This window comes from Cyphomyrmex costatus, unplaced genomic scaffold (genome assembly GCF_001594065.2).
Source record: "Cyphomyrmex costatus isolate MS0001 unplaced genomic scaffold, Ccosl1.0 scaffold133, whole genome shotgun sequence".
NCBI lineage: Eukaryota > Metazoa > Arthropoda > Insecta > Hymenoptera > Formicidae > Cyphomyrmex > Cyphomyrmex costatus.
In genome coordinates this window covers 493,230-512,920 of record NW_017275315.1, presented here as the reverse complement: position 1 = coordinate 512,920, position 19,691 = coordinate 493,230, and the positions used below count along the sequence as shown (strand labels likewise).

The window sequence follows — 19,691 nt, the reverse complement described above, 5'->3', positions numbered from 1 at the left end:
ATGTCTATTCTTCCTTGTGAAATCGTGTGAGTCGTGGAGAAAACTGTTGTCTAGTCGTGACAAAACGAGACGAACAATTATCCACTTTTACTTTAATGATGGAAATTATTGTAGAACCATTTTTGATAACTTGTATAACGATGCATCATAAATGTTAATTCAGTATGTCTTTTATTAATCATAAATTCGACATAAATCAATATTCAAATAACTAATTTGCTGATAATGATGAGTCTTCATTAATGATAATCCATTTTCATTTTGTTATATTAATGCAATTTGCCGTAATTTAATTGATGTTATTTTATCAGATGCTGCTACACTAAAGTTCGCCTCGTTCTATCACATCATCATGTGTAACTCGTGGTTTTGGTGCACGTGGACGGCCAGCATGCACTACGACTAAAGCTTCATTCTCACATACAGCACAACTGACATGCTTGGTTAAGGTGGTGTCTATCTTTAAACGGGAAAAGGGGGACACAATATGACGATATATGATATGCGTATCGTTGGTTGTGTGAGGAATAAATATATATACAAAAATATAAATATATATATATAGATATAGTTTGCACGTGACGTAAATTACACGACAATCTCGCCTGGTTTTTCTTGGTTAAAAGCGTTATATTGTTAATAACAGCGTTACCGTGCTCGAGGGTATTGTTGTAAAAGGGGGGGAGAGAGGGAGGGAGGGAGAGAGAGAGAGAGAGAGAGAGAGAGAGAGAGAGAGAGAGAGAGATCGGCAGCAACGAGACATATATGCATATGTACATCCGCGAAGTAATCCGTCATCGTTTCCGTGTCTTTCCGGCCGTCAGAATCGTACATGAGATCACGATAATAATTAATAATTGACTAATGATCGATACGTCGAGCAGATAATTAGATAATACCCGACGGATTAAGCAGAGATAATTTCACAGCAAAAGGTACTCTTCTATAGAGGGAAAATTTTTTCCTCGTCGAAACTGTCTGTATAGTATTATTCACAACGTTATTATGTTAGAAGCTTTGCAACGTTTAAATTCGTTTTGATACTGTAAAATGTCGTATCTTGCTGCTGATTCTTTCCCTTGTACGATTTAGGGAATTAAAACTAAAATGGGAAAGATAAATTCTTGGAACAGACTTAGGCAAACTTTATGACTAATTCAATCTGTTTAAAATATCAAGATAATGTAATGAAAAAGATCATGTTATAAAATAGCTTTTTTTGCTGAAATCTGTTCTAGAGAAAAATTAAGGAAAATGCTGGAAATATGATCCGCAATAGGATTACAAAATACAGATAGACACAGATAAAACTAATTTTCTATCATTATTATTTAGTTATATTATAATTCTTATTTAACGCTTTCTCTGTTCTCGTTTTATCAATTTAATACTATAAAATGATTCCGATTTTAAATTAATTAATATAATTTACGACATTAAAATTAACAGCATTCTAAATAAAGTTACTCAAAAAATGATTTACCGAAAAAAAATGATTTAAGCATATAATCCAGTACTATAAACGAATTTTATTCGAAAGTAAAAATATTTAATATCTTATATACATATATATAAATAACTAACATTTTGCACGATATCCATTATTCTATTTTATGTCACCGTCTGTATTTTGCTTAGCAAAATTTGATCGTTCGAGGTACTCTGCCGGAAATTTACTACCGTCGCCATGGGCGACGGAAGTAAACGTAAGCGCCAAGAGATGGGAGGATAGAAAGAAAATAGGATAGTAAGGGAAGGCAGAGAGAAAGATAGAGAGACAAGAGAAAGTGGTAACGCAATCTCGTTCGCTTAGTAAGCTTTCTAAGTGGATGGCTGGATCTCTTTACCTTAAACAGCTGTACCCCGATAACAGCGAACATGAACTGTAGGAGATAGGTGACCAACATAATGTTGCCGATCGTTTTAATGGCGACAATCACACACTTCACTACGTACTTTATCACGTAGCGTTTTCAGTTGCGGACGAGCAGGGCGAGCGATGGTGGGATCTATGAGGCCGTTTGGGTGGTGGAAGTTCTCGCCACGATTTGAATTTTTTTTTTTTTATTTATATTGTATTCTCTTTAATTATTTACGCACTCAATTGCTCGTAGCATTTAGCCTCGTTAGCTTGATTTACCCCCTTTCGTGTGTGGTGCCTGTTTTTATTATATGAATTTCTTATACGCAGCGAATGATGATTGATCTATCTCTTCGAAAGTTACGCAACTTCTCTCTGTTTCCTCTCGATTCCTCGGAGCTCTCTCTTCTCGGAGAACTTCGATTTTTTTTTATCTTCTTCTAACTTCTAGATTCTTTTCTAACTTTATCCCTTTTGTTCTTATCGCGTTAACTAAGCTCTCGCCGTCCAACCCATCAGTGCTCGATGTTTTTTCTCGGCAATGCACCTATGGGACTTTTGAGCGGGCAAATCTCGGCGCTTTCTCGAAAAGTGATTTTACACGCGTGATCAGGAGCGTGCTCGTTCATATCCGCGAATGGTGTGAGATATTGCTCGTTCGAATCGCTTCTCGATGAGATTCGCCGCTAGTAAACGTTATCGTTTCAAATATATACCTCGAAAATTGAAAGCTAAAATTGAAGCGGTCTGAGAAATTCTACGAGGGAGTAAATCCAATAACACTAATTTAATGGCAATAACATATTCATATTTTTATCAATAACATTATATATAAATAACTATGTAAATTCTTTCGTTATAAAAAAATATATCTTACGCTACGAAACGTTATCTTGTAATAATATCAATTGAAGTTAGATAGAGATATAGGAAATTTTTAATTTTCGGAAACGAGATCACTCGAAATCTATCCTCGCGATGAAAATTGCATCACAATATTGGCAGAAACCGCGGTTCTTTGCGAAGCTATCGTAAAAATTTCACCTCAGACTCGGCTGTCGCGTCGGGCATTAGCTCTGTAACGTTTATTGCCTTTTTTCATGCCTGTTCAACTGCTACATCGTGGTCGCAATCCCCCTTAAGGGACGACACATTTTCACCTTTTCACATCTTGTCGAACGAGAATTGAAACCAGGCACTTGCGAATTAACTCGCTAGCTTGCTTAGTTACTTCTGTGACACCCAATACTGTGTCGCATACTTGTATGTGTATATGTGTGTACGTGTAAGGGAGTATGTAATGGTAGGGCGATCGATACACATGAAACTACGAGCGATATATAATATATATATATGATAGAGAGAGAGAGAGAGAGAAATATATATAGATATAGGTAGACAGATAGAGAGATAGATATATAGATATGTATATATATTGTATATATATATGTAGATAGGTAGATATAGATATAGATAGATAATGCCGGGCTGAACGACTTGTTTCCGCTTAAGATTAATAATTAGAACAAACTCTACTAATATATACATATATAAAGATAGTCTAGAATGTCAACTATTCTATCATCTTCTATGTTACTCTATATTTTCCTTTATTATAGTAAGCATTACTAGTAAGCGCCGAATTCCACATTCCGATATCCTCGATCAGTTTCAGAATATTATCTTTCTACTTTATTCTGTTTGAAGGCGATTGTATCCTTTATCGGAGAAGCTTTAATATCTCTTACGTAGCATTGATGCTCTTGTTCGCGAGTGTTTAAGAAGCTCTGCAGGCTCTGGTTGGAAAATTAATACTTCTAGAACTTTGCAAGAAGAAACGAGCAAGTTCAATAAAGGATTAATCACAGTGTGCAGAATAATGATCATAGGAGTTCCGCGGTATAGAAAATTAAATGCAATTAAATTCGATTTAGCAACGCTTGATTTAACCTGATCGACATTGATTCGCCTAGCCGCTGTCATCGACCTCGCCTAATATAAGCAAGTTTATCCGACTTTATCAGAATTTCCCACTTTTATCGATCTCGATTGCCCCGTCAATCACAACAGCCAAACGTTCCATTTAATAGTAACTCCGGAAAATTTGATTTCACTCTTAATTAAAAAAAATTTAGTTTTAACGTCATGATTTGAAAACATACAATAATTGATTATGCGATATTATACTCCGCACTTCTCTATTTTTTTTATCTCAATAGTGCAATGTTTTACAACAACATAGCATTTTACGTTCAATCAGAAACGAAATAAAGTCACGAGATCAAATTGGACAATCAGGATCGATGATCTCCAAGCCTAAGAAAACGAACGGAAAAGGAAATTGCCGTGATGCTTCCTTTTGCAGCAATTATGGGTCTGTGCGCGCGTATAGGGACCGCTTTTCGTGATCTTTTCCCTTTTTGATTGTCCGAGGGCGAAGTCCCACCACAGCGAATGGAGCTACGAGGAAACAATGCCCTTTTCTTCTTCTCCTCCACCTTTCTCTCTCAGGTTAATATAGCGGCACACCACTGCAATGCTTAGCCGGCACAAGCATGCAATTCTCAAACATCCTCTACTACCAGTCTTTTAATATCACGAAGTTTGAGTCTTTTTTCTTTTAATTTCTTTTTCTGATAGATGGGAAGGTATATGCGTGTAAAAATATAAGATCAAAGGGATTAGTATATTCTTGGAGGCCTACTTGTTTCTCGCATAAATATATGTATGCGTATGCGTGTGTGTTTCATCTCTAGAAGTTGTGCATGTATACATATATTATACATATAGAAAGGCCAACACCGCTCGAATTATATCGAAAGAATGCCTTGAACTATCGCGTATAAAAGTAACTACATATTTTTTTTAACAGATTTTCTTCACGTTTAAATTATAGAAATTTAAATGATTTATATCGGTCTACATATATAAAGCACATACTTCCGAGAAAAAAATATTTTGGATATATTAAGATGATATATATTTAAATTTCCTCGCGTTCTTATTAATTTAATTATCGTGATTTTCAGAATGCTGATATATTTCTGAAAGTGCATAAAAAAATATTTGTGTATATACAATGAAGCAAATTAAATTTACATTATTTCGCATTTATTTATTTAAAATCAATAAAAGAATCAATCATATGTTATACAATATTAACACTTTGAAAGAAGTTTCTACGAAACAAGAATATTTTTTAGTCACTACAGATATACATGTTCGATGTGAGAGAATATGTGTGGATTTGTGCGTATGTGATATGGCTGTTTTGTGTTGTTTGAGCAGCGATGTAATCTATCAAGTCTCTAGCAGCAAAAAATCTCGTGATGGCAAAAAGAAGAAAGAGAGAGAGAGAGAGAGAGAGAGAGAAAAAGACATATGTAATATATAAAACAGGTATATTATTAGGTGTCCGCAGCTGATAGCAGTAAAAAACGAAGAAACGAAAACCAATGCCGAAAGAGCAAAGGCATGTTAGGTCTTGCGTAAAGCCGCTTTTCGCTTCTCATTTTTTTTTTGTTTACACTTGACTATCCTCTATCTACTTTTCAGTCACCGTCTCATCTCCCCCCGATCACTCATATTAAATTACATCGGCGTAACACGATTTATCACAAATGATAAAAAAGAACAAATGGAATAATTGAGAGTAGAATAATACTGCGATCTTTCAATGGTAATATAATTATTGCAAAATCGTAAAAATATATATAAGTAATTAATTTATAATTTATAATTGTTGAAAAAGATATTAAGATTACATTAGTAATTTTTCTATTAACGTATTATCTATTTTACTAAAAAATTTTAATTACTTCATTTGATCCTTGTATCCTTAGGTTATATGTATATCAGATTTTTTATCAATTACATATCTATATATGAATTATTTATTGCTGTTACACTTATTTCTATTACGCATATAACTACCTTTTAAAATACAGAATATTTTTTAAAGCAAATAATTTTTAACCATCAAAAAATCTATACTGATCATTGTTCAGTTTGAAAGCAGTAGACATATGTATATATGTATCGAATCAAATATATGGTGTCGATATTCAAGAAACGTATAGAAGAAAATATAAAAAAAATTTCTCTATTGTGTGTGCTTGTAAATTACAAGATTGCTCTCGTTTATATCTCTGAATAAAGTCGCATATAATACATTCACATATGTTTAAAAAATTGTTACAAAGTGCATTTTTCGAAGCGTTTTTATTTTTGTGACCAAAAGTCTAACGAAAACGATATTTGTTTTTCTTTTCTTTTTTATTTTTCACAAAACAATAACAGCGGTTTTTCCTCGCTAAAACTATATCGAATAAAATCAGTGCTCCAATTTTTTAATGTATACTACGATTTCTAAAATTTTTGTTCAATGTTCGCAACAACATATATGTTGAAAAATTTTATCACAATTTACGATTATCGAATCATGCTATGCAGACAAGAAAACAATAGATTGTCTCTATATAACATCGTAAAATATTGATACGTAAAACTATCATTGGAGAACTGCTGTTCTCCAATGATAGTTTTACGTATCAATATTTTATCAAGCCCGAGAGAAAAAAAGAGAAAACACATTATTTTTATTATATTTATAAACATAAACGCGGCATTATGTGTGAATAATTTAGTTGGCTCGATGAAGTTGTCGGGTAAATTCTAAGTAAAATTCACTCTTGCACGCTTTTTTAAAGTTTTAAAGTACTTAGTCTGGCCGTGGGCTGTATATACTTGAAACAGCAAAATAGAATTCAATGATTTTATTCGAATTATAATAATCTATATATCAAAAGAAATTTTGGCATACATGATACATACACTTTCCAATAAATTGATTTTCTCTCTTCTACATATTGCATTTAAAAATATTTTTTAAGACAATTTCAAACAAACATCGATCTAAATTTTTATAAATATTTTATTTAAAGAAATAACATAATGACAAAATAAATACTCCAATCCATTCAAGATTGGTATGAGTGTCAAATAAACTACATCGACGTAAAATTAATTTTAGATAACAAAGGTAAACGGTCGAGTTGGCCTTCGATAAACGGAGCACTTTGCATAAAAAAATCTTATATATATAGCACAAACAATGTACACAATCAATGATCCTAGTGAGAGGTTTCGGGGAGAGTATCGAGACAAGAAACCCAATTATGAATAAGTTACACGCAAAAGACAGTTTGTTTCACGGGGGAGATACCCAGAGGTGCATCTGTCAGAGAAAACAACATTCGCCTCATGCTCGTGCCCCTCGACGATTATTTTCCACGTGTCGCTGTGCGCTTCGACCGTAATCGATATCAGAGATTGACACATGGATGTTCTCCTAATTGGATGATGCGTTCGTTAATTCCGCAACTTCACTCTGTTTCATTCAGGCAATCCGTATCGATATCGTATTAGCGAAATAAATTTTCTAAAGCTTTCTGCGATAATCATTGATAAAACGTACTCATTGTCAAAGTATATACATATTCACACATGTGTATCGAGTGCGCAAAAGGGTGATTAAAATCTCGTGCGCGTGTCTTCAAAAATTTGTGATGAAAATCTGCAAGAAACGGTGCAGGAACTTGATATGGAAAACATATAATTATTGATGTGAGAAAATTTAATAAAATTATAAAGCAAAAGCTTAAACACGTGCCATTAATCTTGACTAATAATTTTCTGGAAAAACAATATTGGACAATCTTTTGCAGTCGCGTTTTTCCCTCAAGAACACTTGCGGACAAGGACTCTCGTGACTTTAATCACTTTTAAATTAATCGCGACCTCTACGACTACGTGTTTATTGCAACAAGGCGGAAATAATCGTCGAAGAAGCTATCGAGATGACGAGCAAAGGCGAACTGAGGTTGACAGTAGTCGTAGTAATGGTGAATTTGGTGATGGTGAATTAAATTTCTAGCTGCTTGCATTAAGAAATGTGTAGATAAACGAATGAACATATGCTGAAAACGGATCTTGAAAAAGAGAGACAGAGAGAAAGAGAGAGAGAGAGAGAGAGAAAGAGAGAGAGAGAGAGAGAGAGAAAGAGAAAAAGAGAGGTGGATTTGAGGCTGAGATTTTAAGGTTTTTCGGGTTGTTTGTAGGGTATAATCGACTGGTAATATATTACTGCCACTCTAGTGTATAACTGTAAGAGGTTCGGAGGAGAGTTCTCTCGGGGCCGTGTCAATATCGGGGCCCGATAATCCTACCTTGAAGAGCTGTACGCCAATGACGGCGAACACGAACTGCAGGAGGCTGGTGACGAGGACTATGTTTCCGATAGTCTTTACCGCTACGATGACGCACTGTACTACGTGCTGGGTTCACAATATTAATCACAATATATAATCGCCCTTTGTGATAGAGAGATGAAAATTATACGCGCCGCATTCGTTCGTAGCGAATTTTAATACTAGCAAATTCTAATAATGTATTTCTGGCTATAATATATTAGCATTTTATTGCCGCCAAATTCGTGTAGCTTTTTTTTAAATCGCAAAAGTGGTCTCTTTGTGAAGAGCCAGCAGAGTCTGAGACTTTCTTAATATTCTAAAGAGGTACTCGAAATGAATTTCTTAATTATAAAACTAAAAGTACGTTTTTTAAATATCTTTTCGCAATATATGGAGAAATTGACGTGGATGTAATAATGTTGTATTAATCTTATATTGACTGAGAGAAATAATGATAAATAATATTTGTATCGACCTTAATGAACAAATTTTCGCGTAATAATGATTATCACGCGTTGACTTTTTGCATAACAAAAATTCTTAGTATGTATGTAGCGGAAACGAAATATCTCGTTTCGCCATTAACGTGATTTTTCCAAAGTTAACTCGGCGCCCTTCCACCATTTGTATGAATAATTGCAACTTCGCGTATGCTTGGCGATCAACGTCGGACTAACGAGAGCGACTCTTTAATATAGCTGGCTGTGGACATTACGGTATTATGCCTCTGGCGTTATTATTACATACTACGGTAGGGCGTATGCTGTGAATTGGGCGGTTTTAGCGGACTTAGAAATAGGTGAGACAAATGAAAGAAGTACCTTTAATCCCTTAGCGCGATTGATAGCACGTAACGGTCTCAGTACACGGAGCACTCGGAGCACTTTGATGAAAGAGAATGCGCCAGCTCTGCAAGTATAATAAATATACAATAAATATACAATAAATATATCAACACAGTCAGTCAATAGAAATTCAGAAGTAACAAACGAATATCTCTAAAATAATTTTTCAGACTGTTACATTTTTTTTTTAACGAAACTCTGTTCTAGAATCTATTATAATAACGCCATTTATAGATTTCTTTTTATACAATGAAAAATTGCACGATTAAAAGTGTCATAATTAATTAAAATGTTGTAAAAGAGCTAACTTTATTGTTTCTTTATATAAGACTAAATTATGTCAGAAGATTAATAGGAAAAATAAGATTATACCTGACTGTCATGGAAATGAGAGAAGCACAAACGACGAGAAGATCAAGCAGATTGAAAGCTGATCGGCAAAACGCGCCTTCGTGAATAATGAAGCCATACGAGATCATCTTGAGGCAGATTTCGATCGTGAAAACAGCAGTGAAGAAGTAGTCAAAGTAATTCAGTATCTGTAACAAAGCACACATCAGTTTCGTTAGCTATCTTAAATAACAATATTTCGAGAGTTTCGTTAAAATTCTCATGAAACAGTTATTTTAACAACTAAGAAATCAATTTGTCTTTTTGCACAATCGGGTACCGCATTTCTATCCGACGTGGTTCTCAATGGGTCTTCGGCTGCCAGCATGGCGGAGGAAATCATAATGCAAATCAGTATCACGTTGCTGAAGTAACTATGATTGCAGAACCAATGGCAGAACACGCGAAACCTGCAAAACGCAATTGAAAAGGAATATGATTTAATGTGGTTTCTGGTAAAGAGAGATATTCAAGAAATAAAAATATAGGGAAATTTGATTGAATTATATTCTTTATCTTTTATCTTGATGGCCGAAATGAAGTTCTTCAAAAAGTTTCTGTACCTATTAGTGCTTGAAAAAATAAAGAATGCCGAACCGGTCGGGATCGGTTCCTTCTTGGTAATCGTATTGTACTCGGACATTCTTCGCGGTCTAGCCGATACTTCCGGTTCCTCATCTGTAAAAGTAATTAATCTCTTATTTAGTCGTTATTGCGTTCCATTTAGTATTATTCGCTTCTAACGGAAATATCGAAGGCTTGACAAAATCGAACAGTTTTCAATTATTAGTTCCTGAAACACAGAAAATTCAGGTTAACTAACCTTGCATTTCTTCTGGCTCATCTTCCTCTTCTTCCTCTTCCTCCACTTCTTCGTCCGACTCAACGTTGAGTCGTACTTTATGCGTATTCATATCTTCACTTTTCTCTGACCTGCATAATTAGTGATAATTATAGATTAAATTTTAAGTTTACTTTTTCAAAATAGATATCTTTTTGTGGATTCGGCTTATCAACGCAAATTCTTTAGAAACTTAAAGAACGTAGAATAATAATTGTTAAAATGAAAAAACTATGTTTTTCTCTAAACCTTTCATTCAGAAAAAAAAAAGATAAAGTTCTTCGATTACTTTTAAGAGAAATTAGTACTTGATAAAGACAAGTATCAATTAATACCGTTAAGCTCTTTAATAAATTCGGTCTAACGACAAAAAAATAAAATATATTGCAATAATGAATTACGATCACTGCGTATCCTTAATTGAACCATGGTTATTGATTCTTGCGGATCCCCTCGAGCTTTAGGATCATAATAATATTGCATAAGGAGGGGTGCGTAATAATGCTCTTCAATTTCCTTAATGTAATAACGCGCATCATTATATTACAACTTCCACTACATTATAAGAAGACTTACGTTTCGGTATCGAGTGCAGCCTCATAGTCCTCCATTGTCTCGTTAGGATCGTGTTCGAGATCTGTGCCGGCGCCCTCGTCTTCTCCACCGGTGCCTTCACCACCATCGTCACCAGCTTCGCCACTGATTTCGTCTCTTGCCGGCGAGCCGCTGCGAGATTTATTTTTCTCCTATAGAATATAGAGGAGAGTAGTTATCTGCCAAGTGATTCGGTCAAAGATAACAGTTGATTGCGCAATCAATAGCAATAATCTCGTACAAAAAAAGTATCTTAGTAAAATACAACATCCACAGAAGAAAATCTTTGTGTGGGAATAGAATAATATTTATTGAAATAAGAGAGATATATGTAAAGAATATTATATTTAAATAATAAAAATCAAGTCCGCATGTTTGATTTAACCAGGAATGGAAGTAACTCGTTACTTGTGTGTAACGAAGTTACAGTTATAAGTTACTCTTTTTAGGTAACTTTATTAGTAATTGCATTACTTTTTTTTATAACTGTTACAGTAACGTAATTATATTTTTTTGATAACGATAACGAATTTTACAGTTACTTTTATCGTTACTTAGCACACGATTAGATACGGTTCGATCGGAATTATTTTACACTTCTATGTCATACAATATACATGTATTGGATAGATATCTTAATTACCGTGCGTATGTATTTTACAGATTTCAGAATTATAAAATTATTCAGAATTATAAAAATTTATATTATAAAATTATGTTTTTAAGCAAAAACTAAAAAATAAAACTAGTGCCATTGTATATTGCTTTTACTAACAATTTAAAAAAATATTGCAAAAGTATATTTTTAGATTTTAAAAACATAACGGAAAAGTAAAGTTACTTTTTCAAGTAACGATAATATTCTAAGTTCATAGTATTATAAACTAGTTTATAGTAACGAATTATAGTACTTTTAAAAATCGCTAACTAATAACGGTAACTAATTACTTTTTTACTCGGTAACGAATGGATTTAACCAATGAAATTTAATTTAATCTTAATTATAATCGATTCAATTGATTCAATTTCTCTGCATTCCAAACATCTTACACACAGTATAGAGTCTCTCAGTTATTAGAAAAAAGCTGTAGGATCAATTAAAGCATTAATGACGAATACATTCATGCGTTAAATAATGCTAAATAAAATATTTATTTCTTGAACTTATTAAATTCTAGCTAACATATATAATTGTTCATCCGATTAATGTCATTATTGTGCAAAGCTCTTCCTACAAGTCGATAACGCATTCGTAAATATTAACATAAAGTATGTCATTGTACACACACAAATATTTGAATGATTGTTATCGTGGAGCATTTGCCAAATTCTCGAGTTAATTATATCTCGTTAATTTTCCTGTGTAAAGCAAAACCTATCCATTGTTTGAACACCGGGGAAACATTCCTCAATGCCACTTTCTACACATTATAAAATCGAAAAACAAAATCGATATGAATATTGGCAGTAAAAAAAAGTTCGATGCGCGAATAAACAATAAACTTTATTATTACAGTGATTTGATTGCATAACTCGCGTTGCAACGAGACAAACTTCTTTTATTACTTTTAAAAGTGCCGTTGGTAAACAATAACGCAATCTGTGTACTCGATTCAAGCATCAATTCCATACGTTTTATTTCATTTTATGTATCATTAAAAAGATTTCTTTACGTGTAACAATCAGAAAAAATACTGGACACGTAAAATTAGAAAAAAATAGACTTGCTGAGAAAGTGTTAGCAACGCAATGAAATACATAGACTTATAAATGCAACGAAGTGTATGTCGTATATTAAGGAACTTCGCGCGATCATAATTTTTATCGTGTAATCAACAGTTTTACCATAATGTTGTTTGGTTGTAATCCACAAGCATGATTAATCAGTTTTCGAACTTTGCCGCTGTGGTTTTAAACTACCTTACAAGTAAAATTACGTTGCGTCGCTTAACTTCGTGAATTGCAACAGCTGCACATTCGGCGAAGGAAACCTGATGTTACACAAGTAATTCTCTGGTTTTCGTATATATAACACTCGTATTAATTTGACTAGTTCCACGTCAATATTTAGATCAATTTTAGTGTAGGATAAAATTAGTTTGTAATTGATGAAGTTATCATTAAAGATAAATAGGATTCTAGGACACTGTATGTTTGAGTTCAAATTATAGAGCATCTCTTATTATGAAGAGACTACACATATTTCTCTTGGCTGAATTAATATTATTATAGAACGATCAATTTCACGTGATAGAATCTTGACCGTACGAAGAAGAAGATTAAAACAGCTCTTTTTATCGCTTTTTACACGCACGGGCGTGTAAACGCGATGTTCATTTACTTGCATTTGGGAATAGGCGTCGTTTTGTCGTCATCAGCCCTCAGATTTATTCGCGCGAGCGGATTCGCATTATCTGTAATGCACATCGTAATATCCACTCTCGTAAATACTTTGCACGCGACGTAAAGACGCGCTTCTCTTCGTGAGAGATGATGTGGCCGCGCGCGAAGTCTGATTGTTTATGGAAATCCAGAAGAAACGGCTCGTTCAAGAATTACACAATCCTACAGTTCTTACAGAAAGGCGATGACGTGTACTCAAATTTATTGCTTCCATGTTCTTTTGTGTCAAGGTTTTTCGAGGAATAGCATAATTATATTTCTTCATTAATTTAATGGAAGGATCGAAAAGTGTGTCATTTAATGAAAATGCAGTGCTATATGAAAAATATTCCAAGATATATTGTGTATGTTATTATACGAAAACAGTAGCAAAAATTACTATGAGTATAGGTTTTTGAAAGAATAAATTTTTGTTACTGCGAGACACGATAACTTACATTACAAAATAGAAAGAAGATAATTTTTTTAACATGGTATTTCAACATGAATAAAACGCACTTAAGAACAAAATTGTGTATATATGTATTAAGGATGTATCAAGTGTATAGTCTTTGCAAAAGGTGATTGGAATTGGAAATACATACTTTAAATTTCAAAATGATTTACTATTTGATTTAGAAATGTGGAGTTTTTCACAATTTACATTATTTGATGATTGCTTTGTTGATGGACTCTTGCCAATTTGCGCTGATATTATTAAGTCTTCAATAGCGAGTGAGATTAAATAACCACATCACAGAATTTATATACATATTTTTCGTATTTTATTAATATTTTTACACATGTATTCGTTTTTGTGAATTTTTATAATATCATGGTTTGTACATCGTTAATGATATTTTGCGACTTTTTTAACATTGAAAATGACCTAATAAAGGTCGAAACGTCTGTTTTTAAATTTTAAATTTTATTAAACTTTATATTTATTTTTAACTAATGACTTCTTATATTTACTAAGACTTCTACAATTTAACGAATGTTGGCTCGTAGCTCTGTTATTTTAATTATTTTTTAAATTTATTGAGCCTTGTTATAAACATATATTTTAAAAAATGATTATTATATATACAAATGCAAAACATTTCAATAAACTCAATATTTATGTTTAACAATACAATTTTTAGTTTTACGGTTATTAAATAATCATTTGTTCATTTTATTTTAATTGTTTTTGATAAATATGTCTGCTTGTTACTAAAATAATTTTTGATCTAGATTTTAAATCGCTGTCAAATTTTTTTATATTACTTTAAAGAAAAATACAATATGAAAATGTTTGTAATTTTTTTTATAATTTTCTCATTTTGTTAAAAAAATGAGAAAATGCGTGGAATACATCCTTAAATTCACGTTATATCTGATACTCGAAATCATCGGCAATCTAGTACATTATGTATCTATGTTCTTCATATCGTATATACAATCAAACTCACCTCCTCCTCGGCCTCCTTTTCGATGGCAGTCAGGGACTCGGCATCAGCGAGATTGTCGACGGCGATAGCCAAGAACACGTTCAAGAGAATATCTGCGTTGCTATCTTTGTCAAGGATTAATTAAAATTTATTAAATCAGACCGAATCGATATTACACTTGCACGAAAAGGAAAGGGACAATTGTTTCGTAACCAAGTCATCTGTTTCGATAAAGGATACAATTACCGCATATGAAGAGGATAATGAAATAAACACAGGCGAGTACGCCGATACTGGCGACGCCACCATAAGCTCGAATCCCGACATACATCACAACGTTCCAATCTTCACCGGTTAATATCTGGAGATACACAGAGAAGTCGAGCGTTATTTTTAGAACGTAGAAGGAAAATAGAGACGCAAAAATAAGAAATGAAATCAATCTCAGAATCAAACTTTATAATGAATCAGGAATAAAATTTTACGATTTTACAGCGTTGTGTTTGAATTTCCTTTTTTATGAAATAATTAGATACCTGAAATACGGTGAGTAAACTCTGCCAAAAGCTGTCAAAATTATGACGCGTCTTTTCCTCCATGTCACTAAAATTGAACTTTCCACCGAAGACCTATTCAAAGGAGATAAATTTTGAAGAAAATAAATGAAAAGGTATTTGCGTCATTACATCATTATAGATCCTTCACGTTGAATCTACCTGCATGCCCAGAAGAGCGAAGATCACGATGAAAAGGAAAAGCAGGAGCAACAGCGAGGCAATCGATTGTATCGAGTTCAATAAAGAGGCCACTAAGTTCGACAGTGATCTCCAATATCTACAAACAAAAGGATAACGCAACTCATTTTTCATCGCGCATATCACATTTATCTCTTGCGCGCGCGCGTTAAAATTCTATATATTTCCTTCAAAGATATACCGACGTGTCGTTTTATGACGTTATACAAAATCGATGGCATAATCTTATAAAGTTTAATAAACTTAATTTATATCTGTAAGAAGATTTGACTGATCTGTACTCACTTCGTTACTTTGAATACCCTGAGCAACCGGACGCAACGAAGTACGGAAACGCCAAGAGGCGGCATTACGCGTGTATTTGTAAGTATCATTTCGGTGATCGATCCGATTACGACAAAACAATCGAAACGATTGAACAATGAGACGAAATAACCCTGCAAAGTAAATTACAATACCTGAAGATTAATAGACGTTTTATTTATATTTTTTAAGACAATACTACGTATTTTTCTCTATGTACTATAATAAGATATATTGTATTGTAATGTACATAGAGAAACACTTTATTAATATAAGAATACATGTCAATAATTATTAATAATGAACATTAATTGAGTAATGTAATATCAATATTAAAATTAATTTCATTATAATATTTCGAACATCGAGAAATATCGGGAAATGATGTAGCAATCACTCACCTGAAAGCCTAAACTGTACATTTTTAATATCATTTCCATGGAGAACAGCACGATGAAAAACATGTTCGTGATTTCTAGTAGCGAAAGAAGAAAAAACGCATCACTAAGGTACCAGGATGGATTTATAATTAAAGGCAAACAATAGTCGACATTATTTCCATCAAGTAGCGACGCGACAATATTTACCTTGAAATTGGTCCAACCATTCCGGCTGATCGTAGTGCTCCGTCGCGAGAACACCGGTATTCAAGAAAACCAGAACTATAATGAGCCAATAGAAGACCTGGGACTTCACGGCTTTTCTACAGGCTCTTCGCATCCGCCTGTTCACTCTGCGAATATTCGTATCACAAAAAAATAACATGCCGTGTAGTTTAAACTTCACACTCGCTCACATATACAACGCTTAAAGAATCTTTGAACTTGTCAGACAAACGATGTGCTTTGATCTTTACTAACATTTCTCGATACGCGTAAAAGCACAACGGTATTTCAGAGAAAAATCTTTTTGAAGTCTATCATTAAGATTCGTCGAAATATCTGCGACAATGATTGTCGCGCGCGAGAGGTTTATTTCTTAACATTAAAAGTACCAAGTTTGTCGTTTACTAAACGGTCTAAGTAAATAAATCACATAATAAATTGCATACTATGAAAATAAAGGAAGGAATGAAACATTAAATATTTAGTATATAAAGGACATAATTATTGGAAAGTCAAAAATTTCAGAGTCCTATCTTTTATACAAAAAAAAGAAATATAATATTAAAAAATAAAACCGATTAGTAACCGCTCGACATGTCTAATGTTAAAATAGACATTTAAATGGCTTTAAAGCGGTAATTTTGGGAGACGATTTTCAGTATCGCATTTACCTTTCTAAATCTCGTTTTTTCTTTTTATAAACGGACTCTTGTTGGATCCCTTCCTCGTCACCTTCCAATTGGTCCGTGCTTTCTATTTCATTTTGCTGCTTAGCTGTTTAACATTAAACTCAATTAATTAATTAACAACCTTCAACTAAAGAGGAAAAGTTATTTCATCACGTAGAATTCAATTTGATATGGTATAACAACTTCTCGAATTTATTTTATGCACTCCTACGCGCATTTACATAAATGCACGATACGAAACACATGTCAAGTATCAATGAGATAAAATTCTTTTATTTATTATTATTATTTCTGCGTTATTATATATATCTTAAATTATTTTTACTATATTTAACTTCTGCTTGTACAAATACAACATCGTATGAAACTGTTCCAAATTATTTTTAGTTATATTAACCGAACATTATAGATTAAAATTTTATTCCTTTGATAATTATTAGCAAACTCTATTTTAAGTGTACACTTTGATTTCAGAAAATTCTCTCTTCCTTTGTGCATAAATACGTACTTTTTCCATCTTGTAACATTTTCGGCTCGTCGGTCTCCGGCTCGATGTCCTCAGCTTGCGTTATCCAATCGAGGTAACCTCTAAGATCGTCCTCGATCTGTTGTTTCTCCCTGAGCTTATGAAAGTCGCCACGCGCCTTTGCCTTCTCTCTCTCCTTAGAAAATTCACTGCACGGAAGCGAGACAAATGCATGTACGGTCATGCCGCGTTGTGATTAGAGATACAACGCGAAAGACGTGTAATTGGAACATTCAAAGGCAATGAAACGGAAATCGAGACGCGCGTGAAAAGGGATCTTCTTTATTTGCCCGCGCTTCTTCGATCCCACTTGACAAGGACGAGTATGATGTAAATACGTCTTTCGTATCGGGAAACATCCAGCGAAATGCTGTCCTCCGACGGTCTTTTTTCTTTTATGCGGCAAGTAGAACAGAATCGATCCATGCCACTAAAGATCTAATTATTATCCTAAGAATAACGCTTCTTGACTTACGCGTCTCCATAAAAAAAGTTTGATATCTTCCGGTATGAATTTTGATATATAAAATTTCATATTCTGTTAAGCTAGAGGAAATTTTATTTGCGTAATTAATTGGCACTGTTTATTCTTTTTTATTAAATCTCAAAGAAACATTAAGAAACGTATATTTCTAGTATGTCGATGATATTTTGACTCCTTTCTTAATAATCTTTGAAATATATGTATTTCAAACGTGCGTTCTGCGATGTTTCCGATAACGAGAGTGTTCGCGCGTGTGATGTTAAGCGGCGGATAAAACGTAAAAAGGGAAGGAAGTTAAATCGCGCTTGTCATCCGATACCGTTTTCACACCTCGATTAATATCCTTTACCGATACGCAATGGAGTGTGTGCATGTGTACATGTGGTATCAACCTAAGAAAGGGATATTTTTATCTTGCTCCCCCTTCCCTCTTATGAAGGATTACAAAACTTTGCAAGGATAGATATTAAAAGCTGCTTAGGCGAATTAAAGCGATCCTTAATCCGAAAACATAATAGGTGTAGTAAGTCTTAAGCCGTAAGAAATCAACCAATCATAGTCTATTATATTATCCTCATATTTGATTGACCAATATCTTACGGTTTAAAGCTTACTATACCTATTGTGTTTTAGGACTAAAGAATCATTTAGAGATCGTGGAAATTAAAAATTATTATGCTATTATAATATATATATATCAGTAAATATCGCATTTATCTATACGTGAAGTATATTTAAAATGTATTCTTAATATTTTGTAAGATTAAATTATAAGAACTGTATTTTCTCTTTAAACCTAAATTTATTTTTTGTGTGATGAAATCAGTCTATAGGACAAAAATTTTCTCAACACTTACCCGGATAACACACCAAGAATTAGATTCATCACGAAGAAAGCCCCTAGGATGACCATCGAAATGAAGTATATCCATTGCCACGAACTTCCCATCGCATCCTCGATCTATCAGATAAAACAAAGTTATATTATATTAAGGCTAATCTTACAATGTGCTTTTTGTTTCCTGTTTCTTGCTGTTTGTCTCTTGCTTGTTTGATCAAGAAGGCAAGAGACAAACAGCAAGAAACAGGAAACAAAAAGCACATTGTAGAATTAGCCTAAGAGATTTAGTTTCTTGAAGGATTCTGCTTGTTTTTTCTTTTTTATTATTCAACGATATATTTAAAAGTTTGGCAAAAAAAATGTATGGCTATCTTTAATCTATATATATATAACGCGAATTGATACAGAATGCCATAGTAAAAGATGAACGTCTATGTTTTTCTCGTTAATACTTGATTAGATAAGATTATTATATGAACATGATTGTTCTGCCAAATAAAAAAAAACATGGTTATTACGCGTGCAGCGATATTACATTGTAAAGCACGTCCGTCCAGCCTTCGAGGGTGATGCATTGGAAGACCGTGAGCATGGATAGTCCGAAGTTGTCAAAATTTGTGATGCCGTAATTAGGGCCGTCCCAAAATTGTTTGCTGCAGTAGTAGGGTCCGATCTGATAGCACTGAAAGCCTCCGGGGCCGCACGGTATCGGACTGTCCATTATCAAGTCTGCGATATAAAGGTAAATCGAATTTTTAATCCCAACGGGATAACGGCGGTCGCGGAGCATAACGAGGTCAGCACTCTGCGCTAAAACTTCTAATTGACTCGAGCAAACGAACAAGTTTAATGTATCATAATAACACGTTAAAATATTTGCACATTTTTCTA

General features: G+C 33.5%; 1 protein-coding gene across 1 annotated transcript in view; it reads right to left on the bottom strand.

Annotated features, from left to right (window-relative positions):
- Positions 1 to 19,691, bottom strand: part of Ca-alpha1D (Ca[2+]-channel protein alpha[[1]] subunit D) — a 49,818-nt gene that overhangs the window by 14,409 nt on the left and 15,718 nt on the right. The window contains exons 6-23 of the mRNA XM_018551079.1: positions 19,336 to 19,529; positions 18,817 to 18,920; positions 17,458 to 17,624; positions 16,932 to 17,034; positions 16,243 to 16,388; positions 16,057 to 16,130; positions 15,638 to 15,789; positions 15,314 to 15,431; positions 15,134 to 15,226; positions 14,838 to 14,958; positions 14,619 to 14,710; positions 10,765 to 10,934; positions 10,171 to 10,280; positions 9,911 to 10,025; positions 9,628 to 9,757; positions 9,330 to 9,496; positions 8,934 to 9,021; positions 8,089 to 8,196 (exon numbers count right to left, since the gene is read on the bottom strand). Of these exons, the coding sequence (XP_018406581.1) occupies positions 8,089 to 8,196; positions 8,934 to 9,021; positions 9,330 to 9,496; positions 9,628 to 9,757; positions 9,911 to 10,025; positions 10,171 to 10,280; positions 10,765 to 10,934; positions 14,619 to 14,710; positions 14,838 to 14,958; positions 15,134 to 15,226; positions 15,314 to 15,431; positions 15,638 to 15,789; positions 16,057 to 16,130; positions 16,243 to 16,388; positions 16,932 to 17,034; positions 17,458 to 17,624; positions 18,817 to 18,920; positions 19,336 to 19,529 (2,252 nt within the window). The remainder of the gene's footprint in view (positions 1 to 8,088; positions 8,197 to 8,933; positions 9,022 to 9,329; positions 9,497 to 9,627; positions 9,758 to 9,910; positions 10,026 to 10,170; positions 10,281 to 10,764; positions 10,935 to 14,618; positions 14,711 to 14,837; positions 14,959 to 15,133; positions 15,227 to 15,313; positions 15,432 to 15,637; positions 15,790 to 16,056; positions 16,131 to 16,242; positions 16,389 to 16,931; positions 17,035 to 17,457; positions 17,625 to 18,816; positions 18,921 to 19,335; positions 19,530 to 19,691) is intronic.